The sequence below is a fragment of the Dromiciops gliroides genome, chromosome X (genome assembly GCF_019393635.1).
Source record: "Dromiciops gliroides isolate mDroGli1 chromosome X, mDroGli1.pri, whole genome shotgun sequence".
NCBI lineage: Eukaryota > Metazoa > Chordata > Mammalia > Microbiotheria > Microbiotheriidae > Dromiciops > Dromiciops gliroides.
The window spans coordinates 7,221,986-7,247,772 of NC_057867.1; the positions used below are offsets into that span (position 1 = coordinate 7,221,986).

The 25,787-nt window shown below is 38.5% G+C and overlaps 1 protein-coding gene across 1 annotated transcript; it reads right to left on the minus strand.

The window, feature by feature from the left end:
• Positions 1-24,779: 24,779 nt before the first annotated feature.
• On the minus strand, positions 24,780-25,244 carry LOC122734061 (60S ribosomal protein L27-like). Its single transcript, XM_043974741.1, has one exon. It carries the CDS (start codon positions 25,242-25,244, stop codon positions 24,834-24,836), a length of 411 nt encoding a protein of 136 aa, XP_043830676.1. The 3' UTR covers positions 24,780-24,833.
• Positions 25,245-25,787: the final 543 nt, after the last annotated feature.

The following is a 25,787-nucleotide window of genomic DNA, read 5'->3' on the forward strand; positions in this document are numbered from 1 at the left end:
TTGTTTATGCATAGGGAAAGAAAGCCCTGATAAATGAAATCAGGGTAGATTACAATGCTAATCTCCCAGATAACAGAAGGAAAAACCTCAAAAAAGAAAAAAAAACAACTGAAAAGTAGAAACAGTATGATTCAATCAGAATCCACAGTTCTTTTTTCTGGATGTGGAGAACATTTTCCATCATGAGTTCTTTGGAATTGTCTTGGATCATTGCACTGCTGAGAAGAGCCAAGTCTATCACAATTGATCATCAAACAATGTTACTGTTAAATTGCACAATGTTCTCCTGTTTCTGCTCACTTCACTCAGCATCAGTCCACTTAAGTCATTCCAGGTTTCTTTGAAATCTGCCTGCTCATCATTTCTTACAGCACAATAGTATTCCATTACAGTCATATACCACAACTTATTCAGCAATTCCCCAATTGATGGGCATTCCCTCAATTTCCAATTCCTTGCCACCACAAAAAGAGCAGCTCTAAATATTTTTGTACATGTGGGTCCTTTCCCCTTTTCTATGGGTTCTTTGGTATACAGACCTAGCAGTGGTATTGCTGGGTCAAAGGGTATGTACAGTCCCATTGCCTTTGGTCATAGTTCCAAATTGCTATACAGAATGGTTCGATCAGTTCACAACTCCACATTAGTGTTCCAATTTTCCCACAGCTTCTCCAACACTTATTATTTACCTGGGGCAGCTAGGTGGTGCAGTGGATGTAGCACTGGCCCTGAATTCAGGAGGACCTGAGTTCAAATCCAACCTGAGACACTTGACACTTACTAGCTGTGTGACCCTGGGCAAGTCTCACCAAACAAACAAAAAAACAAACAAAACCCTCCAATAAATCATTTACCCATTTTGATCTTATTTTGGTATATGGTGTAAGATGTTGGTCTATGCCTAGTTTCTGCCATACTATCTTCCAGTTTTCCCTGCAGTTTTTGTCAAATACTGAGTTCCTATCCCAGAAGCTGGACTCTTTGGGTTTATCAAACAGTAGATTATTATAGACTTTTACTACTGTCTCTCCTGTACCTAACCTATTCCGTTGATCCACCAAATAGTACCAAATAGTTTTGATGACTGCTGCTTTATAGTATAGCTTCAGATTTGTTATGTCTAGCCCACCTTCCTGAGCATTTTTTATTAGTTCCCTTGATATTCTTGACCTTTTTTTCTTCCAGATGAATTTTGTTATGATTTTTTCTAACTCTATAAAATAATTTTAGGTAGTCTGATTGGTATGCCACAGAATAAGTAAATTAGGTAGAATTGTCATTTTTATTATAGTAGCCCAGCCTATCCATGAGAAATTGATATTTTTCCAGTTATTTAGATCTGATTTTATTTGTGTGAAAAGTGTTTTGTGATTGCGTTTGTAGAGTTCCTGGGTTTGCCCTGGCAGGTAGACTCCCAAGTATTTTATATTGTCTACAGTTACTTTAAATGGAATTTCTCTATCTCTTGCTGCTGAGCTTTGTTGGTCATGTATAGAACTGCTGATGATTTATGTGGGTTTATTTTATGTCCTGCAACTTTGCTAAAGTTGTTTCAAGTAATTTTTTAGTTGTTTCTTTAGGATTCTCTAAGTATGCCATCATATCATCTGCAAAGAATGCTAGTTTTGTTTCCTTCTTACCTATTCTAATTCATTTAATTCCATTTTCTTCTCTTATTGCTAAAGCTAATTTTTCTAGGGCAATATTAGATAACAGAGGTGATAATGGACATCCCTGCTTCACCCCTCACCTTATTAGGAATGCCTCTAACTTATCCCCATTGCATAAAATGTTTGCTGATGGTTTTAGATAGATGCTGCTTATTATTTTAAGGAAAGCTTCACTTATTCCTATGCTCTCCAGTGTTTTTATTTGGAATGGGGGCTGTATTTTGTCAAAAGCTTTCTCTGCATCTATTGAGATAATCATATGATTTTAGTTAGTTTTCATATTGAAGTGGTTGATTATGTTGATAGTTTTCCTAATGTTGGACCAGCCCTGCATTCTTGGTATAAATCCTTCCTGATCATAGTGTATTATTTTGGTGATGAATTGCTGAAATCTCCTTGCTAATATTTTATTTAAGATTTTTGCATAGATATTCATTAGGGAAATTGTTCTGTAATATTCTTTCTCTGTTTTGGCTCTGCCTGGTTTAGGTATCGACACCATATTTGTGTCATAAAAGGAATTTGGTAGAATTCCTTCTTCACTTATTTTTCAAAATAATTTCTATAGTATTGGAATTAATTGTTCTTTAAATGTTTTATAGAATTCACTTGTAAACCCATCTGGCCCTGGGAATTTTTTCTTAGGGAGTTCATTGATGGTTTGTTTGATTTCTTTTTCTTTTTTTTTAATTAATAAAGTATTTTATTTTTTCCAGTTACATGTAAAGATAGTTCTCAACTTTTGTTTATACAAGCTTTCCAATTTCAGATTTTTCTGCCTCCCTCTCCCTCCCTTCCCCCTCCCCTAGACAACAGGTAATCTGATATACGTTATATATATATATATATATATATATATATATATAATAACATTAATCCTATTTCTGCATTAGTCATGTTGTAAGAGAAAAATCAGAGCAATGATGAAAAACCTCAAAATAGAAAAAACAACAGCACCAAAAACAAAAGAAATAGTATGGTTCATTCAGCATCTATACTCCACAGTTCTTTTTTTTTTCTTGGATTTGGAGATCCTCTTCTATCATGAGTTCCCTGGAACTCTTCTGTACCATTGCATTGGTGAGAAGAATATAGTCCATCACAGTAGATCAACACTCAATGTTGATGATACTGTGTACAGTGTTCTTCTGGTTCTGCTCATCTCACTCATCATCAGCCCATGCAAGACCCTCCAGGTTTCTCTGAACTCCTCCTGCTCATAGTTTCTTACAGCACAATAGTATTCCATTGTATTCATATACCACAACTTGTCCAGCCATTCCCCAATTGATGGGCATCCCCTCAACTTCCAATTCTTTGCCATCACATAAAGAGCAGCTATAAATATTTTTGTACATGTGGGTCCCTTTCCCCTTTCCATGATTTCTTTGGGAAAAAGACCCAAAAGTGGTATTGCTGGTTCAAAGGATATGGACAACTTTATCACCCTTTGGGCATAATTCCAAATTGCTCTCCAGAATGCTTAGATCAGTTCACAGCTCCACCAACAATGAATTAGTGTTCCAATTTTCCCACAGCTTCTCCAACATTTATTATTTTCCTTTTTTGTCATATTAGCCAATCTGATAGGTGTCAGGTGGTACCTCAGGGTTGTTTTAATTTGCATCTCTCTAATCATTAGAGATTTAGAGCATTTTTTCATATGGGAATAGATAGCTTTGGTTTCTTCATCAGAAAACTGCCTGTTCATATCCTTTGACCATTCCTCAATTGGGGAATGAATTGGATTCTTATAAATTTGATTTAATTCCCTATATATTTTAGAGATGAGGCCTTTATCAGAAGCACTGGCCACAAAAATTGTTTCCCAGCTTTCTGCCTCCCTTCTAATTTTGGATGCATTGCTTCTGTTTGTACAAAATTTTTTTAATTTAATGTAATCAAAATCATCCATTTTGCATTTCATAATATTCTCTATCTCTTGTTTGGTCATAAACTGTTTTCCTTTCCAAAGATCTGATAGGTAGACTATTCCTTTCTCTCCTAATTTACCTATGGTATCACCTCTTATGTCTAAATCATGTATCCATTTTGACCTTATTTTAGTATAAGGTGTAAGATGTTGGTCTATGCCTAATTTCTGCCATACTATCTTCCAGTTTTCCCAGCAGTTTTTGTCAAATACTGAGTTCCTATCCCAGAAGCTGGAGTCTTTGGGTTTATCAAACACTACATTACTAGTTTCATTTACTACTGCATTTCCTGCACCTAGCCTATTCCATTGATCCTCCACTCTATTTCTTAGCCAGTACCAGATAGTTTTGATGACTGCTGCTTTATAGTAGAGCTCCAGGTTTGGTACCGCTAACCCACCTTCCTGTGAATTTTTTTTCATTATTTCCCTGGATATTCTTGACTTTTTGTTTTTCCAGACAAATTTTGTTATTATTTTTTCTAGCTTTATAAAATAATTTTTAGGTAGTCTGATTGGTATGGCACTGAATAAGTAAATTAATTTAGGCAGTATTATCATTTTTACTATATTAGCTCTGCCTATCCATGAGCAGTTGATATCTTTCCAATTATTTAGATCTGATTTGATTTGTGTGAAGAGTGTTTGGTAGTTGTGTTCATAGAGTTCCTGGGTTTGTCTTGGCAAGTAGACTCCCAAGTATTTTATATTATCTACCGTTACTTTAAATGGAATTTTTCTTTCTATCTCTTGCTGCTGGACTTTGTTGGTCATGTATAGAAATGCTGATGATTTATGTGGATTTATTTTATATCCTGCTACTCTGCTAAAGTTGTTAATTGTTTCAAGTAATTTTTGAGTTGATTCTCTAGGGTTCTTTAAGTATACCATCATATCATCTGCAAAGAGTGATAGTTTTGTTTCCTCCTTGCCTATTCTAATTCCTTTAATTCCTTTCTCTTCTCTGATTGCTAAAGCTAACATTTCTAGGACAATATTAAATAATAGGGGTCATAATGGACATCCCTGTTTCACCCCTGATCTTATTGGGAAGGCCTCTAATTTATCTCCATTGCATATAATACTTGCTGATGGTTTTAGGTAGATACTGTTTATTATTTTAAGGAAAGCTCCAACTATTCCTAAACTCTCTAGTGTTTTTATTAGGAATGGGTGCTGTATTTTGTCAAAAGCTTTCTCTGCATCTATTGAGATAATCATATGATTTTAGTTGGTTTTCTTATTGATGTAGTTGATTATGTTAATAGTTTTCCTAATCTTGAACCAGCCCTGCATTCCTGGTATAAATTCCACCTGGTCATTGTGTATTATCCTGGTGATCACTTGCTGTAATCTCCTTGCTAATATCTTATTTAAGATTTTAGCATCAATATTCATTAGGGAAATTGGTCTATAATTTTCTTTCTCTGTTTTTGCTTTTCCTGGTTTTGGTATCACCACCATATTTGTGTCATAAAAGGAATTTGGTAGAACTCCTTCTTCACCTATTTTTCCAAATAATTTGTATAATATTGGAATTAATTGTTCTTTAAATGTTTGGTAAACCCATCTGGCCCTGGGGATTTTTTCTTAGGGAGTTCATTAATGGCTTGTTCAATTTCTTTTTCTAATATGGGTTTATTTAAGGATTTTATTTCCTCTTCAGTTAACTGGGGCAGTTTGTATTTTTGTAAATATTCATCCATTTCATTTAGATTGTCAAATTTATTGGCATACAGTTGGGCAAAATAATTCCTAATTATTGATTTAATTTCCACTTCATTGGTGGTAACATCACCCTTTTCATTTTTGATACTGGTGATTTGGTTTTCTTCTTTCTTTTTTTAATCAAATTAACCAATATTTTATCTATTTTTTATTTTTTTCACAAAACCAGCTCTTAGTTTTATTGATTAATTCTAAAGTTTTTTTGCTTTCAGTCTTATTAATTTCTCCTTTAATTTTCAGGATCTCTAATTTAGTGTCTAATTGGGGATTTCTAATTTGTTCTTTTTCTAGCTTTTTAAGTTGCATGCCCAATTCATTAATCTCCTCTTTCTCTTTTTTATTCATGTAAGCATTTAGAGCTATAAATTTTCCCCTAAGCACTGCTTTGGCTGCATCCCATAGATTTTGGTATGTTGTCTCATTATTGTCATTCTCTTGGATATAGTTATTGATTGTTTCTATGATTTCTTGTTTGGCCCATTCATTCTTTAGAATGAAATTATTTAGTTTCCAATTGATTTTCATTCTACTTTTCCCTGGCTCTTTCTTACATGTAATTTTTATTGCATCATGATCTGAGAAGGATGCATTTACTATTTCTGCCTTTCTCCATTTGACTATGATGTTTTTGTGCCCTAATACATGGTCAATTTTTGAAAATGTGCCATGTACTGCTGAAAAAAGGTATCTTCCTTTCTATCCCCATTCAATTTTCTCCAGACATCTATCATGTCTAACTTTTCTAGTAATCTGTTCACCTCTTTCACTTCTTTCTTATTTATTTTTCAGCTAGATTTATCTAATTCTGAGAGGGGGAGATTCAGATCCCCCACTAGTATAGTATTTCTGTCTAATTCCTCTTGTAACTCATTTAACTTCTCCTCTAAGAACTTGGATGCTATACCACTTGGCGCATACATATTTAATATTGATATTACTTCATTATCTGTAGTACCTTTTAACAAGATGTAATTTCCTTCCATATCTCTTTTAATGAGATCTATTTTTGCCCGCGCTTTGTCTGAGATAAGGATTGATACCCCTGCTTTTTTTTACTTTAGCTGAAGCATAATATATTCTGCTCCAGCCTTTTACCTTTACTCTGTGTGTATCTCTCTGCTTCCAATGTGTTTCTTGTAAACAGCATATTGTAGGATTCTGGTTTTTAATCCACTCTGCTATTCACTTCTGTTTTATAGCAGAGTTCATCACATTCACATTCACAGTTATTATTACTGACTGTCTATTCCCCGCCATTCTATTTATCCACTTTGTACTTTCCCCTCTTCTTTCACCCTATTCCTCCTCACCAGTGTTTTACTTCTTACCCCTGCCTCCCCCAATGTGCCCTCCCTTTTTATCACCCCCCTCTCTTTTCTTTACCCTTTTCTCCCTTGCTTTTGTCCTGCCTTCTATCAGTTCCCCCTTTCCCTTCCCCTTTTGCTTCCCTAAAGAATGAGCTAAGTTTCTTTATCCCAATGAACATATGTTATTTCCTCCTTGAATCAAATCTAATGAGAGTATGATTGAAACAATGTTCACCCTTCCTTTCTTTCCCTCTATTGTTTTTTTTTCCCATTTTTTATGTATGAGGTATTTTATTTTTTCCATTACATGTAAAGATAGTTCTCAACTTTTGTTTATACATGCTTTACAATTTCAGATTTTTCTCCCTCCCACCCCTCCCTCCCCCCTCCCCTAGACAGCAGGTAATCTGATATAGGTTATATCTATATATCTCTATACATATACATATATATATATATATATATATACACACACATATATATACACATAATAACATTAATCCTATTTCTGCATTAATCCTGTTACAAGAGAAAGAATCAGAGCAGTGATGCAAAACCTCAAAATAGAAAGAAAAAAAAAACCAACAGCACCCAAAACAAAAGAAATAATATGGTTCAATCAGCATCTATACTCCACAGTTCTTTCTTTCTTTTTTTTTCTTGGATTTGGAGATCCTCTTCTATCATGAGTTCCCTGGAACTCTTCTGTACCATTGCATTGGTGAGAAGAATATAGTCCATCACAGTAGGTCAACACTCAATGTTGATGATACTGTGTACAATGTTCTTCTGGTTCTGCTCATCTCACTCATCATCAGCTCACGTAAGACCCTCCAGGTTTCTCTGAACTCTTCCTGCTCATCATTTCTTACAGCACAATAGTATTCCATTGTATTCATATACCACAACTTGTCCAGCCATTCCCCAATTGATGGGCACCCCCTCAACTTCCAATTCCTTGCTACCACGTAAAGAGCAGCTATAAATATTTTTGTACATGTGGGTCCCTTTCCCCCTTCCATGATTTCTTTGGGCAAAAGACCTAAAAGTGGGATTGCTGGGTCAAAGGGTATGCACAGCTTTATTGCCCTTTGGGCATAATTCCAAATTGCTCTCCAGAATGGTTGGATCAGCTCACAGCTCCACCAATTCCCTCTATTGTAATAGGTTTTTTTTACCTCTTCATATGATATAATTCACCCCATTCCACCTCCCCTTTCCTCTCCTCCCCATAGCCTTCCTTTTTAACCCCTTAGTTTTCTTTGTATCATCACATCAAAGACAATTTATATTTATACCCTCTGTGTAAAGTCCCTCTCTCTGCCCAAATACATTTGCAGTTCTTAAGAGTTATGAGTATTATCTTCCCGTGTAGGGATATAAACAGTTTAACCTAATTGAGTAACCTTTTTTTTTTCCCCTCTGTTTACCTTTTTAAACTTCTCTTGAGTCTTGTATGTTAAGATCGAATTTTCTATTCAGTTCTGGTCTTTTCATCAGGAATGATTGAAAGTCCCCAATGTCATTAAATGTCCATCTTTTCCCCTGAAAGAAAATGCACATTTTTGCTGGGTAATAGATTCTTGGCTGCAATCCAAGATCCTTTGCCTTCCAGAATATTGTATTCCAAGCTTTGCGGTCCTTTAATGTTGAAGCTGCCAGGTCCTGACCAATCCTGACTGTGGCTCCATGATATTTAAATTGCTTCTTTCTGGCTGCTTGGAGTATTTTCTCCTTCACCTGATAATTCTGAAATTTGGCTACAATATTCCTTGGAGTTTTCCTTTTGGGGTCTCTCTCAGGAGGTGATCAGTGGATTCTTTCAATGATGATTTTATCCTCTGATTCTGTGATATCAGAGCAGTTCTCCTTAATAATTTCCTGGAATATGGTGTCTAGATTCTTTTTCTGGTCATGGCTTTCAGGCAGTCCAATGATTCTCAGATTGTCTCTCCTGGATCTGTTTTTCAGATCAGTTCTCTTTCCAATGAGGTATTTCACATTTTCTTCTATTTTTTTCATTCTTTTGATTCTGCTTGACTAATTCCCGGTGTCTCATGGATTCCTTATCTTCCAACTGTCCAGTTTTAATTTTTAAGGTATTATTTTCTTCAGTGAGATTATGCACCTTTTTTTCTATTTGGCCAAATGAATTTTTTTAAGGCAGTCTTTTCTTCAGTGAGATTATGCACCTTTTTTTTTTCATTTGGCCAGATGAATTTTTTAAGGCATTGTTTTCTTCAATGAGATTATGCACCTTTTTTTTCCATTTGGCCAAAGAATTTTTTAAGGCATTGCGTCTGTGTGCCTGGTCGTACCTATCCTGTTCGTGGCCCTACAGCTGGCAACTTGCCCTCTTGGCTGGTGCAGGTAGGTTTTTCCACTGTCCTTCTTGGGCACCAGATTTTTTTTTTGAGCCAGGTTCTAGGGGCCTCAGTTGTTTGGCTATGGCCTGCAGCTCCTGCTGACTTGCCCTGACCCTCTTGGTGCTGGGCTGCTGCCCTGCACTGGGCCTCCCTTTTGCCCGAGTCAGACTGACTTTTTCCTGAAGTCTTCTAAATTATCTCTGGTTGGAAGAGTGTGTCTCTCTGTCTCTTTGCAGGTTCTGTAGTTTCAGAATCCATCCAGAGGCTTGATTTAATGTTCTTTTTGAGGGAACAGAAGGAGAGCTCAGGCAGCTTGCTGTTTCCCCTCTACTATCTTGGCTCCACCCCCGATTTCTTTTTCTAAGGTGGGCTTGTTTAAGGATTTTATGTCTTCTTCTGTTAATCTGGACAGTTTATGTTTTTGTAAATATTCATACACTTCATTTAGATTGTCAAATTTATTGGCATACAGTTGGGCAAAATAGCTCCTAATTATTGCGTTAGTTTCTACTCCATTGGTGCTGAATCTAGCCCTTTCAATTTTAATACTGGTAATTTGGTTTTCTTCTTTCTTTGATTTATCTATTTTTTGTGAGGCAATTGGGGTTGAGTGACTTGCCCAGGGTCACCCAGCTAGTAAGTGTTAAGTGTCTGAGGCCAGATTTGAACTCAGGTCCTCCTGAATCTAGGGCTGGTGCTCTATCCACTGCACCATCTAGCTGCCCCCTTCTTTCTTTTTTTTTAAATCAAAGTAAGCAAAGGTTTGTCTGTTTTATTGATTTTTTTTCATAAAACCAGCTCTTAGTTTTATTGATTAATTTTATAGTTTTCTTACTTGCAATTTTATTAATCTCTCCTTTGATTTTCAGGATTTCTAATTTAGTATTTAATTGGGGATTTAAAATTTGTTCTTTCTAGCTTTTTTAGTTGCATGCCCAATTCATTGATCTCTTTCTCTATTTTATTCATGTAAGCATTTAGAGATATAAAATTTCCCCTAAGAACTTCTTTGGCTGCATCCAATAAGTTTTGGTATATTGTCTCATTATTGTCATTCTCTTGAATGCTGTTATTGATTATTTCTCTGATTTGTTGTTTGATCCACTCATTTTTTAAGTTTCCAATTAATTTTCAGTCTATCTTTCCATGGCTCTTTATTATATGTAATTTTTATTGCATCATGATCTGAGAAGGATGCATTTACTATTTCTGCCTTTCTACATTTGACTGTGAGGTTTTTGTGCCCTGATACATGGTCGATTTTTGAGGATGTGCCATGTACTGCTGAGAAAAATGTATATTCCTTTCTATTCCCATTCATTTTTCTCCAGATATCTATCATATCTAACTTTTCTAAAATTCTGTTCATCTCTTTCACTTCTTTCTTATTTATTTTGTGGTTAGATTTATCTAGTTCTGAGAGGGGAAGTTTCAAATCCCCCACTAGTATAGTTTTGCTGTCTATGTCCTCTTGTAATTTATTTAACTTCTCTAAGAATTTGGATGCTAAACCACTTGGTGCATATATGTTTAGTATTGATATTACTTCATTATCTATGATACCTCTTAGCAAGATGTAGTTTCCTTTCTTATGTCTTTTAATTAGATTTATTTTTGCTCTTGCTTTGTCTGAAATAAGGAATGCTACCCCTGCTTTTTTTACTTCAGCTGAAGCATAATATATTCTGTTCCAACCTTTTACCTTTACTCCGTGTGTATCTCTCTGCTTCCAATGTGTTTCTTGTAAACAACATCTGACTTTTAATCCACTCTTCTATTTGCTTCTGTTTTTTGGGAGAGTTCCTCCCATTTATATTCACCATTAAAATTACTATTTATTTCCCTCCATCCTCTTTTCTCCTTTGTTTGTACTCTTTTTTTCTTCTTTCACCCTGTTCCTCCTCACCAGTGTTTTGCTTCTAATCACTGCCTCCCTCAATCTGCCCTCCCTTTTATCAGTACCACCCTTTCCCCACTTATCCTTTTGCTTCCTTAAAGAGCAAGCTGTTTCTTTATCCAAATGGGCATATATGTTATTCCCTCTTTGAACCCAATCTGATGAGAGTAAGTTTGAAACAATGCTCACCCCTCCTTTATTTCCCTCTACTGTAATAGGTTTTTTGTGCCTCTTCATATGATATAATTAACCTCATTCCATCTCCCCTTCCTTCTCCTCCTCTTATTCTCCTTTTATTCTGTCCCTTTAGTTTCTTTGTGTCATCACATCAAAGTCAATTTAATAATAATACCCTAATAGAGATACAGATCTCAAGGGTTAAAAGTATTATCTTCCCTCACAGGGATGTAAACAGTGTAACCTTATTGAATTCCCCCCACCTACACCACCTCCCATTTACCTTTTTATACTTTTCTTGAGTCTTGTATTTAAAGATCAGATTTTCTGTTCAGTTCTTCTCTTTTCTTCAGAAAACTTTGGAAGTCCCCTATTTCATTGCATGTCCATCTTTTCCCCTGAAAGAGAATGATCAGTTTTGCTGGGTAGTTGATTCTTGGTTGTAATCCAAGCTCCTTTGCCTTCTGGAATATCATATTCCAAGCCTTGTGATCATTTAATATTGAAGCTGCCAGGTCCTGTGTAATCCTGACTGTTGCCCCATGATATTTAAACTGTTTCTTTCTGCCTGCTTGTAGTATTTTCTCCATCACCTGATAATTCTTGAATTTGGCTACAGTATCCCTTGGAGTTTTCCTTTTGGGGTCTCTTTCAGGAAGTGATTGCTCGATTCTTTCAATGTTGATTTTATCCTCTGATTCTACAATATCAGGGCAATTTTCCTTGATAATTTCCTGTAATATGCTCTCTAGACTCTTTCTGATCATGGCTTTCAGGTAGTCCAGTAATTCTTAGATTATCTCTCCTGGAACTATTTTGAAGGTTATTTGTCTTTCCAATAAGATATTTCACATTTTCTTCTGTTTTTTTCAGTCTTTTGATTCTGCTTGACAGATTCTTGTTGTCTCATGGAGTCACTGGCTTCCATCTACCCAATTTTAATTTTTAAGGGATTATTTTTCTTAGTAAGCTTTTGCACCTCCTTTTCCATTTTGCCAATTTTCCCTCTATTTGACCAGTTGCATTTTTAAGGAACTGTTTTCTTCAGTTAGTTTTTTGCTTCTTTTTTTCAGTGTAACTCATTTCTCTCATTTCTTTTCTCATTTTTCCTTCCACCTCTCTCATTCGATTTTTAAACACCTTTTTGAGCTCTGTCAAGAAGGCTTTTTGATTTTGAGACCAGATCCTCTTCCCACTTGAGGCTTCACATATAGGCATTTTGACAGTAATGTCTTCATCTAAATTTGTGTTTTGTTCTTCCCTGTCAACATAGAAGCTGTGAATGGTAAGGGTCGTTTTTTGTTTCTTACTCATTTTGTAGCCTACTTTTAAACTTATAAAGTTGATGTTTGCTCCTGAGACACAGAGATCACTGTTTCAAGTTTCTTGTGCTGGGGGATAGGGCCCTAGTCGCTAGCTTTCTACTCTGAGGCCTCTGTGGCTTTTGGAGTCCTCACCACCCTGGGCTTGCTTCCTGTGCTGGGATGGCATGGCCAAGTTGCACCTATTCTGTGGGTGGTTCTCTTCCTGGCTATTTGCCCTTTCAGCCAGAGCTGGCATGTCTCGCAAATGGCTTGTTGTGCCACCAACTTTCTGAGCCAGGACCAAGGAGCCTCAACAATGTATTTATGCTGTGGCCAGCAGCCTCCTGCTCTCCTGCACAGACCCCCTCTGCAACATGCTGCTCTGAGTTGTGCAGAGTTGCACTGTGCTGAGCTGTGCTGTGCTGAGCTGTGCTGAGCTGCCCTCCCCTTTTGCCCAAGTGAGACAGACCTTTCCTGAAGTCTTCTAAATTATCAAATTAGAAGATTGTGTTTCTCTGTCCTTTTTGTAGGTTCTGTAGTTCCAGAATCCATTTAGAAGCTGGATTTAAAGTTGTTTTTATGGGAAATTCAGGAGAGCTGAAGAAACTTCCTAGCTTCTCTCCACCATCTTGGCTCTACCTCCACTGCTTCACTCTTAACACTATAGCATGTAACACCCCACCATTGGGCTTTCCATTAAGAGTCAGACAGTAGGTTCAATTCACTCTTAGAAAGTCATTTACTCAAGTGGCATAGCCGAAACAGTAGTTTTTACTCATAAACAAGGTGCATACACTTCCATAGATATATACCACAACCATGAGGAGAGTGGGCAAAAACTTAAAGTAAAATGCTAATGAGATACACAGAGAACACATGTGGCTACAGCAACTCAAAACTCTAGAAGTGTACAGCCCCTATATCTCTTCATAGAGTCTTCCCAAAATTCAGAGCATGGTGTCTCTGTCAGACAGTTCAATATGTTAAACTCCCTGGACTAGTTTCTTAATGAGCAAATGTAGTCTTTACCACCTGTAGCTTCAGGCTCAGCTGTAATCCTTAGTTGTAGTGCCACTGTGTTTTTGCATAAAGTGAAGAGCACATTAACTTAGAATTTACATAAGCCTCACCAGTTCTGATCCCTTATGGCGTTAGCTCTGGGGCATCCTATTTCTAGTCCTCTTCTTTCCTTTCAATTCTTCCTAGTTCAAGACTGACTGCCCTTAGTTATAGACTTCAACTTAACTTCTAGTAGTAATCCAGTACATTTCCAAGGTACCATCTCTGCATGCTAAGCCATAACCAGGGATTGCCTATTAATCACTAAACAGTTCTGGGGCTTGGACTTCTTCAATTATGTTTTTAAATTCTATACTTCTCCTGTTGGTTGCATAGACTCTATGCAAATGGGTGGTTGGGAAAATGATTCTGATATAGGATATGATGTGTGTGTGTGTGTGGGGGGTGGTAGTTCACTGTCTTAGCTGGCCTTTTTCATTTGCAAATAACCTATTTAAAGTCTCAGGTCCCTAATCTTATGAAGAACCATTCAATCAGACTTGAAAGAGCCTCACATTATATCTTTGTGTCTCTTCTTGCCCCTTAGGACCTACAGATTTCCTTAGTTGTCTTTTCCAATGAAAAAGAAGAGCAAGGAAGCAAAATGGCTGTCTGATGAAGGTTTATAAATACCGAGGAAAGAAGAAAAGCAAAAAATAAAAAAGAAGGGAAAGATAGAACCAACTGAATGCAGAATTCCAGAGAATAGCAATGATAGATAAGGTTTTCTTAAATAACTAATGCAAAGAAATGGAAGAAAATAATAGAATGGGAAAACAAGATATCTCTGCAGGAAAATTAGATACCTAGGGAATGTTTCATACAAAAAATGGACATGATGAAAGACAACCAGAAGAGATTAAGAAGAAGTAGCAAACAACAACAACAACAAAAAGAAGTAGCAAGAATACACAAAGCACTATATAAGAAAGATCTTAACATCTCTGAGAACCACGATGATGTAGTTACTGATTTTGAGCCAGACATCTTGGAGAATGAAGTCAAATCTTAGGAAGCATTGCTAACAATAAGGGGAGTGAGTGGAGGTGGTTAAATTCCAACTCAGCTATTTAAAATCCTAAAAGATGAAGCTATTAAAGTGCTGCACTCAATATGCTAGCAAGTTTGGAAAACTCAACAGTGGTCACTGGATTGGAAAAGATCAGTTTTTATACCCCAATTCTAAAGAAGGGCAATGGCAAAGAATGTTCAAATTACTGAACAATTGTACTCATTTCACATGCCAGCAAGGTTACGCTTAAAATTCTGCAAGCTAGGCTTCAGCAATATGTGAACTAAGACTTCCAAGAAGAGCAGGCTGGTTCTCAAAGAGGCAGAGGAACTAAAGACCAAATTGTCAACATTTGCTGGATTATGGAAAAAGTATAAGAGTTTCTGAAGAACATCTACTTCTATATCATTAATTACACTAAAGCTTTTGACTGTGTGGATCACAACAAAATGTGGCAAGTCCTCAAAGAAATGGGAGGACCAGATCATCTTTTTTATGACCAGATCATCTTCCTTGTCTCCTGAGGAACCTGTATGCAGGCCAAAAAGCAACAGATAGAAACAAACATGGAATAACTGATTGGTTTAAGATTGGAAAAGAAGTACAACAAGACTGTATATTGTCACCTTATTTATTTAATTCATATGCAGAGTACATCATGCAAAATGCCAGACTGGATGAATCAAAAGCTGAATTGAGGTTGCCAAGAGAAATATCAACAATCCCAGATACACAGATAATATTATTCTGATGGCAGAAAATAAAGAGGAATTAAGAAGCCACTTAATAAGGGGAAAAGAAGAAGGTGTAAAACCTGGCTTGAAGCTTAACATAAAAAAACCCTAAGATCTTGGCAACTGGTCCTATCACTTCCTGGCAAACAGAGGGAGAAGAAATGAAAGCAGTGTCAGATCTTATATTCTTGGGCTCAAAGATCACTGTAGATGGCAACTGCAGCCATGAAACTAAAAGATGCTTGCTCCTTGGAAGGAAAGCTATGGCAAGTCTGGACTACAGACTGAAAAGCAGAGACAAAGGTCCAACAGCAAAAGCATAGACAAAGGTCCCTGCCAACAAAGGTCCCTATGGTCAAAGCTATAGTTTTTTCTAGTCGCAATGTATGACTGTGAGATTTGGATTGTAAGGAAAGCTGAGTGCCACAGAATCAATGCTTTCAAATTGTCGTCCTGGTGGGGTAGCTAGGTGGTGCAATGGGTAGAACACCGGCCCTGGAGTCAGGAGTACCTGAGTTCAAATCTGGCCTCACACACTTAACACTAGCTGTGTGACCTTGGGCAAGTCACTTAACCCCAATTGCCTCACTTAAAAAAAATTGTCGTGCTGGAGAAGACTTTGGAGAGTCCCTTGGACAGCAAAGAGATCAAATTGATCAATCCATAAAGTAATTAAGTCGGGCTATTCACTGGAAGGTCAAATAATGAAGCTGAAGCTTAAATATTTTGCTCATATATAAGAAGATGGGACTCATTGGAAAAGACCCTGATGTTGGGACACATTGAAGACAAAAGGAAATAGGGATAGCAGAGGATGAGATGAATAGATAGTGTCATGGAAAAAATGAACATGAACTTGGACAGACTTCGAGAGATTGTACAGGATAGAAGAGACTGGTATATTTTGGTCCAGGGGGTCATGAAGAGTTGGAATGGATGAATGAACAACAAAAAGAGGGTCACACCCTTCCATCTTTGCCTTTGGAGCCATAGCACCTAACCAGGTATCTTGTACATAGTAAATACTTGTTGATTTGAAATTATTAGAATTAGAATGAATTTATTAGAATGAAATTATTAGAATTATTAGAATGAATGAAACAATAGGGACTCTGAGGAGTTAGCCTTGGAGATCATGATGTCTTGTAATCAACCCTTTAAAAAAGTATTCCTAGCAATTGAATTGAGTTGTTCCTGTATTTAGCAAGCCTGAAAAAAGGGATGGAACCTTTGATACTTTTTGAAAAATATGGGCAATGAAAGAAATAAGTTGGGGGGGGGCAGCTAGGTGGCGCAGTGGATAAAGCACCGGCCCTGGATTCAGGAGTACCTGAGTTCAAATCCGGCCTCAGACACTTGACACTGGCTGTGTGACCCTGGGCAAGTCACTTAACCCCTCATAGCCCCACCAAAAAAGAAAGAAAGAAAGAAAGAAGTTGGGTTTTAATTGGTTTTCATTTTTAGTTGTTCCACTGAATAGAAAGTGCTAGTGTGAAGATTAGGAAATTCCAGAATTGGAAGCAATTGGTAGCATGGGCCATTGGAATATTTAATTATCTGGGTATTGCTATACTTCTGGGAAGTATTTAAATAAAGAAAAAGAGTGGACAGCAAGGCTAACCTTTTCATAAAATGAAAGCATGACAATATTAAAGCTTTCATATTAAAACAGCATATTCATTGAGTAAACACTCAACAGTGGTATGGGAATAATTAGGAATAAATATTTTAGGGTGCTGAAGAGCATTTGACCAAAGATGAGAACCAACATTCTGTGAATGTGAACAGACACTCTCAGTTATCTACCTGAATGATGATTTTTTTAATTTTAAATTTTTTTTTCTTTTTTTGCCTCCTTCCCTACCCACTCCCACCCCCAAGAACTCAATCAATTCAACATAAGCTTTACATAAGCAGTCATGCAAAACATTTCCACATTAGCCAGGTTGTGAAGGAAAACAGACAAAAACAACTTCAGATAAAGGAACTAACAAAAAAATTATGCTTCAGTCTGTAGTCAGATACCATCATTTCTCTCTCTGTAGATGGATTGCATTTTTCATAAGACTTTCAGAGTTGTCTTGGATCATTGCATTGCTGAAAATAACCATGTCATTCACAGCAGATCATCTAACAATATTAGTGTTATTTTGTATACAGTAGATTTCATTTTGCATCAGCTCATATAGGTTTTTCTGATAGCATTCCGCTCATCATTTTTTATAATAAACTACATTTATATAGTACTTTAAAGAGATATTTCCTTACAATAAACCCATGCGGTTGATTATTGCAACAACAGTACTGAATGAAGTTTTAAAAAGAATGGACCAAATCTAGAAGTTCAGGTAATTCAGAGATGGGCCTCAAGCAAGTAACTGGCGTTTGTCCTTGTATAGGACTCTGAAGAAGTTTCTTTTGCCTTCTGTAATTCATTGCTCCAATGCTATTCTAGTTTAATGAATATAAGGACTATGCCAAGAAACACTAGTTCCCCCATTTGATTATGTTTCTTTGTCTCTTCATCCTCCTCAGTTATCAGGGAATGTAACAGTGTCCTTGACCAGAAACACTCCCCACCCCAAATAACACATGGATTGGAATCATAGTAATGATGTGAACATACTTACTGAATGTCATACCTACTTCCACATATACCCACACACATGAATCCCCCACATTAGCTACCACAGGTTCAGAGTACTCTGAAAGTAAACATGAACTTAAAATCATGGCTCAGGAGCCCCCACCAATCTTATTTTTACTTTCCTAGTCAGCCAGAGGGCATAATTTATTGAAAACAAAAACACTGAAGGAAATAAGAACAGAAGAACAGCAATAACAAAACATTTCTCCCATAAGCCCAGGACATACATTCTCACAAATACACACACCATCAGTGAGAAGGGTAGACAAAAAGAGAACATGATTGAGGGGCATATATATAAGGAGTGTATGTTGCCAAAGTACACGTGGAGAGGGCAATACACATAAAGAATGTATGTCACTTGAACACACATAGAGGGCAACTCAGATAGGGAACATGTAAGAAAGGGAGGGAAGAAGAATTTAAGTATTTACTATGTGCCAGATCCTGTGTAATGAGCTCACCAAATGTGAGAGTAAAGACCAAAAAGAGAGGAGGGCCCAGGACAGAGCCTTGTGGGATACCCACTTGATGAATGTGATCTGGACAAAGAGCCAACAAAAGTGACGAAGATGCATTTGCTTCCATGAGCCCTTACAGTCATAGGAGCAGCCCATGCAGAAGCTAGAAGGTACACATGGAATGCTGAGTTTGGGAAATAGTTGATAGTCTAGCTTGACAGATATTAGAGTATATGAAGTAGAGTAATGTGACATGAAGCTCGAAAGGGAGACTGGGGCTGGGTCATTGGGGAGTTTGGAGCTGATCCTAGAGACATTGAATCCTAGAGATTGTTTCATTGAAAGCTTTTTGATCAGGGGAGTGATGGGTCTGCACTGTGTCTTGGCACCTCTTGGGAGAGAGGAAAGACTAGAAGCCCAGAGAATCTATTCAATTCAATACAAATAGCATTTGTTAAATGCCTACTGCACCCTAAGCACAGTTTTGGGCTCTGGGGGCACAAAGACCAAGAAAATTAAAACGAGCCCTGCCTTCGGGGAACTTATATTTTTGGTAAGATAAATGAACATGTAAAAGTATATGCAAAATATATAAAAATTAATACAGTGGGTATGGGTGTGGGGCAGCCAGGTGGCACAGTGGATAAAGCACTGGCCCTAGATTCAGGAGGACATGAGTTCAAATCCGGACTCAGATACTTGACACTTACTAGCTATGTGACCTTGGGCAAGTCCCTTAACCCTCATTGCCCTGCAAAAAAGAAAAAAAAAAGATTAAATACAGTGGAATTGTGCAGAGAGGGTTGCACCCCTAAGAATCTTAGAAAGGTGTTTTTTAGGATTCTAATAGTATTTTATTTCTAATTACATGTAAAGATAGTTTTTAACATTCATTTTTGTGAGATTTTGAGTTCCAAATTTTTCTCCCACCATCCCTTTTGTCCTGCTCCTGAAGCCAGCAAGCAATCTGATTACAATTTAACATTACAATCATGTTAAAAATATTTCCACATTAGTCATGTTGTAAGAGAAGAATCAGAACAAAAGGGAAAAAACACAAGAAAGAAGAAACAACAACAAAAGTGAAAAATAGTATGTTTCAATCTGCATTTAGACTCCATAGTTCTTTTTCTGGATGTGGAGAGTATTTTTCATCAAGAGTCTTTTCGCATTGTCTTGGATCTTTGCATTGCTGAGAAGAGCTAAGTCTGTCACAGCTGATCATCACACAGTATTGCTGTTACTTTGTACAAAGTTCTCCTTCTGCTCACTTCACTCAGTATTAGTTAATGTAAGTCTTTCAAGGTTTTTCTGAAATCTGCCTGCTCATCATTTTTTACAGTACAATATTATTCCAATATATTCATTCATATGCTACAACTTGTTCAGCCATTCCCCAATTGATGGACATCCCTTGATTTCCAATTCTTTGCCACCACAAAGAGAGCTGCTATAAATATTTTTGTACATGTCAGTCCTTTTCCCTTTTTTATGATCTCTTTGGGATGTAGACCTAGTAGTAGTATTTCTGGGTCAAATTATATGCACAGTTTTATAGCCTTTTGGGCATGGTTCCAAATTGCTCTCCAGAATGGTTAGATTGGTTCGCATTTCCACCACCAGTTCATCAGTGTTCCAATTTTCCCATATCCTCTCCAACATTTATCATTTTCCTTTTTTGTTATATTAGCCAATTGGATAGGTGTGAGGTGGTACCTCAGAGTAGTTTTTTTTTAGTGAGGCAATTAGGGTTAAGTGACTTGCCCAGGGTCACACAGCTAGTAAGTGTTAAGTGTCTGAGGCTGGATTTGAACCCAGGTACTCCTGACTCCAGGGCCAGTGCTCTATCCACTTTGCCACCTAGCTGCCCCCTCAGAGTAGTTTTAATTTGTGTTTCTCTAATCAGTAGTGATTGAGAACATTTTTTCATATAGCTGTAGATAGCTTTAATTCCTTCATCTGAAATCTGCCTGTTCATATCCTTTGGCCATGAGAAAGGTGTTTTGAAAGAAAGGAGGAATTCTGAGAGGCAGAGGTTGGGGGGAGGGCATTACAGGGATGGGGAAAGCAAATGCCAAGGTATCAAGATGGGGGATGAGACACCATGAATGAGAAACAGTAAAGAGGCCAGTTTGGTTGACCTAATGTGTATATGAAGGAGTCACATATAATAAGTCTGGAATAGTAGGTTGGGATCAGTTTGTGAAGGGTTTCTATGCCTTTCTAGTTGACCCTAGGGGTAACTATCACACTAATTCAGGTCAGAAGTGATGAGGGACTGAACTTTGGTAGCAGGAATGTGAGTGCTGAGAAGGGATGTGTGGGAAAGACATGGTAAAGAAATGAAGCATTTGGCAACGAATTTCATATGTGGGGCAAGGGTCAGTGAAGAATCAAGAATGCTACCAAAGAGTGGTCCCCAAACCTTGGAGATTGGAAGGATAGTATTTCACTGGACAGAAATAGGCAAGTTCAGAAAAGGGTGAGAATTATACTCATGCCAATAAATGAAATCACTGCGAGAGAGAGGGTCTACAGAGAGAAGAGAAGAGTCCCCAGGAAAGAGCCTTTGGGCACTGCCATGCTGAGGAGCCAAGTAGGAAAGGATGCTGGTGGGTAAAGAGCTTGCTATCTTCCCATAGGTGTCTCTGGGGAGCAATGGTCTTATTACCTCATTAGCCTCTCTGGGCTCATCCAGCTTCCTTCACTCAATCAACTCCCACATGATACTGTTCCCTTATATCCACAATCTAGCAGAAGAACCTAGTTAGGCAATTCATATCGTGGATGTTATGGGTCACAACTTCACATGACAGTGAATAGAGATGGAGACTGTGAGAGGAAAAAGTCTAGGTTGTGGGAGAAATTGTGAATCAGAAAGCACCTACTAGTTGCCAAGCACTATGCGAAGTGCTGGATCAAATCACTTCCATAGTAAGTACTGTGTAAATGTTAGTTATTATCATCAGCATCACCTTCCTTCTTAGGTCCAGGGATAGAGAATGGAAGAGGAAGTGCTGGGACAGGGGCCTGAGCATCACTGCCAATCTGCAGGCCCCTAAGCACTCAGTGTTTTCAGAGGGCCAAGATGCTGCCATTTAGGCACCCAGTAAGGCAGGTCCTACCTCTGCTCATGGCAACTTTTGACCACCTTCCTGGCCTCCCTGCCAGCATAATCCTTGATTATGGGAAGATGAAGCAGCAGGGGCTGTTGGGTACCTCGGGATCAAGTAGGCATTTTCACTCAATTAGTTTATTAGCTTGTGGGCAAGGAGCCTCTAAAACAGCTCTTTCCAAGGGCTTGGGGTGGAGACCAGAGTCCAGGTCTCTATTGGAGTCACTTCAAGCTAGCTTGGGAGATAATAGTAAATGTTCCTTGAAAACATTTACACCTCAGAAAAAGCAAAAGCTACAATCATGGCTGGGGGGGTGCTTTGTTGAGTTTTTTACTTGCAAAAGTGATGGAGAAAATGTTAACTCAGACTAAACTTGCCAATGTGTCTCAAGTAGGAATTTTTGGAGAGCCAGTTGTTAAACATTGACCAGTACAGTGCTCCATGGGCTAGTGATAGAGAAGAGTGGCATGGATACTCAGGAAGGAACCTTGGGCTCCTTTTCCAGCCCCTAGACCAGGGCTTTTCATGCAGGAGGTGCTGCCTATGTATTTTTCAGTCTCATTTTAGATATACTGATATTCTCACTGAGGTCTGGGCCTCACTGCCTAGGTGGACCACAAGCCTTGGCAACTGACTGACTAATGATGCTGAGGCAAAGCTAAGGCCTTGGATTTGGGAAACATGGGTTTTTGGGAGGATGGTGAGCTTCTCCACAGAAACAGGGAGAATTCTAGCAAAACTTGGATCTTTTTAGTTCTTCTGTCAACAACCAAGCTGCTAATAGCAGAAATGAGTGCAAGAGACCGCAGTGTGGTCTCCCAGGCTGCCACCCTGCTGCTTCTTAATGAAGGCTCTGTCTTGAAGGACATGGCAGAGTTGGTTCCATGGAAACAAAAAATACAGGGACAGAGAGAGAGAGAGAGTGAGAAACCCAAAGTTTGGTCCACTTGTGGAGTTTCCAAAGTTCCGTGTGACCCAGTTTGGGCATTCTGACTTGGAAAAAACCCAAAGGAAGCCGAAGAGAAGCTGCCTTTTATTATCTGCCTGCCTGGAGCAAAGGATGAGCTGTCCTTGGCATTTCCAGGGCCCAGCAATTCAGCCACCTTAGGTAGGCTATGAATCACAGGCTCATAAGATCAGGGGACCCTGGAGATCTCTAGTCTAATCCCCTCATCTTATCAGAGGAGAATGGATCAAAATGGCCTCAATAAAGTGCTGGGAGGCAATCTTCAGGATGCAGATATAAAGTTCTAGATCAGTCTATACTGGAAAAAACCCAATCTGCCACTTCTTCACCCACTCACACTTTAGATTGGGTTTTAACCACAAAAACTGAAAAGGAATGGAGGCAGCTAGGTGGCACAGTGAATAAAGCACCAGCCCTGGAGTCAGGAGGACCCGAGTTCAAATCTGGCCTCAGACACTTGATACTTATGAGCTGTGTGACCCTGGGCAAGTCACTTAACCCTCATTGCCCCACAAAAAAAGAAAAAAAGAAAATGAATGATAGCCTTGGGTGGGTGGGGGGCTGTCTTTTGTGTCCGGGTTTCTCACAAAACCAGAATCCAAACATGGGGGAGATCAATGTAGGCTCTTACAGAGGAGGAAGAGGAGAGACTTAGAGCCTAACTTTGAAGAAAGTGGAGGAAGTAGATAGTTATAGAGAAAGGAGGGGGAAAGAAAGGAGCCAGGCTCTTTATTCAGGCACTCTTCATCATTTCTCTGTGTTTTTATACTATTGAGCATCCCTAGATACTCTTTCCTCTATTTCTGTGACATTACTTTTTTTTTTTTTACGGAATCAAGTGAGGTTTATTAAAGGCATAAACAGGAACAGGTTGTCCATCAGCAGAGTGAAGGTCACTGCAGATAAACTTGGACCAACAGTCTAAACAGGTATACATCACCCCAGACTTCAGATCACCAATTATTAATGCACAATGAGTCCCAATCATAAAACCAACTAGACCATTAACTACCAAGCAAGGAATAACTCAGAACCCCTCCAATCAATCCCACAAAATAAGTTAAGGGGTTGGGTAAGTATTGAGATAAATATTTCCCACAGGGTCAAGGAATTCAGCTGAATCTATGACCCTGAGTTTAATCAGTTTCAAGTTAATATTCTTTCTAGCTAGCCTTGTACTGAGCACCTGCAAAAAAGGAAGGAGGAGTTCAAGTCAAGTGGCCTATGTTTTGCCAATCTGGTGGGAAAGCAAGGATTCCTGGACAAAAAATTTGAGCATAAAAACAGAAGTTTACCTTATAGAAGGTAATTAAACAGCAACTGGCCTTTCTGCTATTAGTCTACTCCTTGATAACACATACATGTCCCTCAAGTATAATATATAATAGGTCATTGAGGAGACATGAATAGGTGAGCTTGTGGTGCCATAGCCACAAGCAACAAAAACTAAGAAGGCAGGAGACTACCCCAGTAAGCCTGATCAGGACCCCAAATTACAATCCAGGTTACCAGAGGAAGTGCCACTATCACAGCTATGTCTTCTATTACCTAATCCTGGCACATGGGTTCAGTGATGCAGATGACTGACTCCCAGATGTTCATATTTAGTCCTCATTTCTCATACTCCAGCTCTGTCAGCACCTGCTTGGTGGACAGCTCCACAGGGATGTCCTATAGGCCTCTCAAGCCTAAGGTATCTGAAAACCAGCTCATTATATTCCCCTTCTAAATACTATCCTTCCAGGTACCCACCTCATAACCATCCCTTGACTCTTTACTTTCCATTACTCCCATATCCAATCAGTTGACCAATCTTGTCAATTTGACTTCCGTAGCATTTGCTGTATCCATCAACTTCTTCACTCCATACATGGAGCCCTAATTTAAGCCCTTATCACTCTATACCTGAATTATTCCTTCTTCATTGGTCTTCCTCTATCTAGTCTCCCTCCTTCTCCCAATCCTTTTTCCACTGAAGTACCGGAATAATCTTCCTAAACTATTTTTTCTTATGCTTCTCTCTCTTTCAAAACTCTTGAGTAAGTCCCCGTGGACCTAGGATAAAAATATAAACTCTTTACCTTGGCATTTAAGCCCCCCCACACACACACATACATTCCAGTTCCAGCCTAGGGTTCTAGACTGATTTCCCTTGGTTTCCTTTAACATACTCTAGATTCCAGACACAAGTATCTGTTACCCTAACTCAACTTCCCATTTCCCCTCTCTGCCTGGAATATGCTCCATTCTTATCTCTGCCTCTTAGAATCCTTAGCTTCCTTCAAGGCTCATATGAAGGGCGTTTCTTCATTCCTCTTGTTCTAAATGTTTGTTCCTTCCTCTAGCCAGCCTGTATTTACTTATGTAGTTACATATCCTTTTCTTCCAGTAGAGTGTAAGCTTCTTTTTTTTTTTCATTTTTAATAAACATTTTATTTACTGACCAACGGTAGTTCTAAAACTGTAGCTTCTGGAAGAACCACTTGTTTTTGCCTGTCTTGTACCTCTCCTCAAACTTGACCTTGGCCTCCCTTCTCGCCTTCTGTTTTAGCACAGGGTCACGGAACACATCCTTGTTTACAACTGTTTTGTCTAATGGGATATCCACAGAGTATCTGGTGGTCATGAGGTGGTTGTAGTTATAAACTTTCACAAAGGACTTGATTTTCGATCTCTTGGCAATCTTCTTTTTGCCCATTGCTGTGGTCACCTTTCGAGGATAGCGGTCGATGCCTGCCACCAAGGCGTGGCTGTAGGGCCTGTTGGATGTCCCATCATCAATGTTCTTGACGATGATGGCTTTGCGCCTGGAGTACCGCTCGGCCAGGAACAGCACCACCTTCCCGGGTTCCATGAACTTGCCCATTTCAACACGAAGAGGGATGCTCCTACAGCCAAAAGCTAGTGTAAGCTTCTTGAGGGTAGGGGCTATTTTCTTTCTTTTTCTTTTTTTTTCTTTTTTCTTTTTTTTTGCAGGGCAATGAGGGTTAAGTGACTTGCCCAGGGTCACACAGCTAGTAAGTGTCAAGTGTCTGAGGCCCGATTTGAATTCAGGTCCTCCTGAATCCAGGGCCAGTGCTTTATCCACTGCACCACCTAACTGCCCCCTGGGTAGGGGCTATTTTATCTTACATACCCAACTGGAAGCACAGTGCTGAATAAATGTTTGTTGGATAAATTTTGAATTAAAGAATTCATGGAAGCCAAGACATGTGATCGAAAATGAGAAGAGCTGTCTTCTTAGAGTAGAGGGTTCCTACTGGGAGGAGGTAAAATAAAGGGTGACTAAGGTGCATGGGGAGGCTTTGAAGGCTCCTTGCACTAAGTAGCTTGGCTTTGGTTTGTAAGCAATAGGAAGTTATCCAAGTTATCCTCTGCCAGAGGAGCACAGTGATGAAAGAGGCATTGG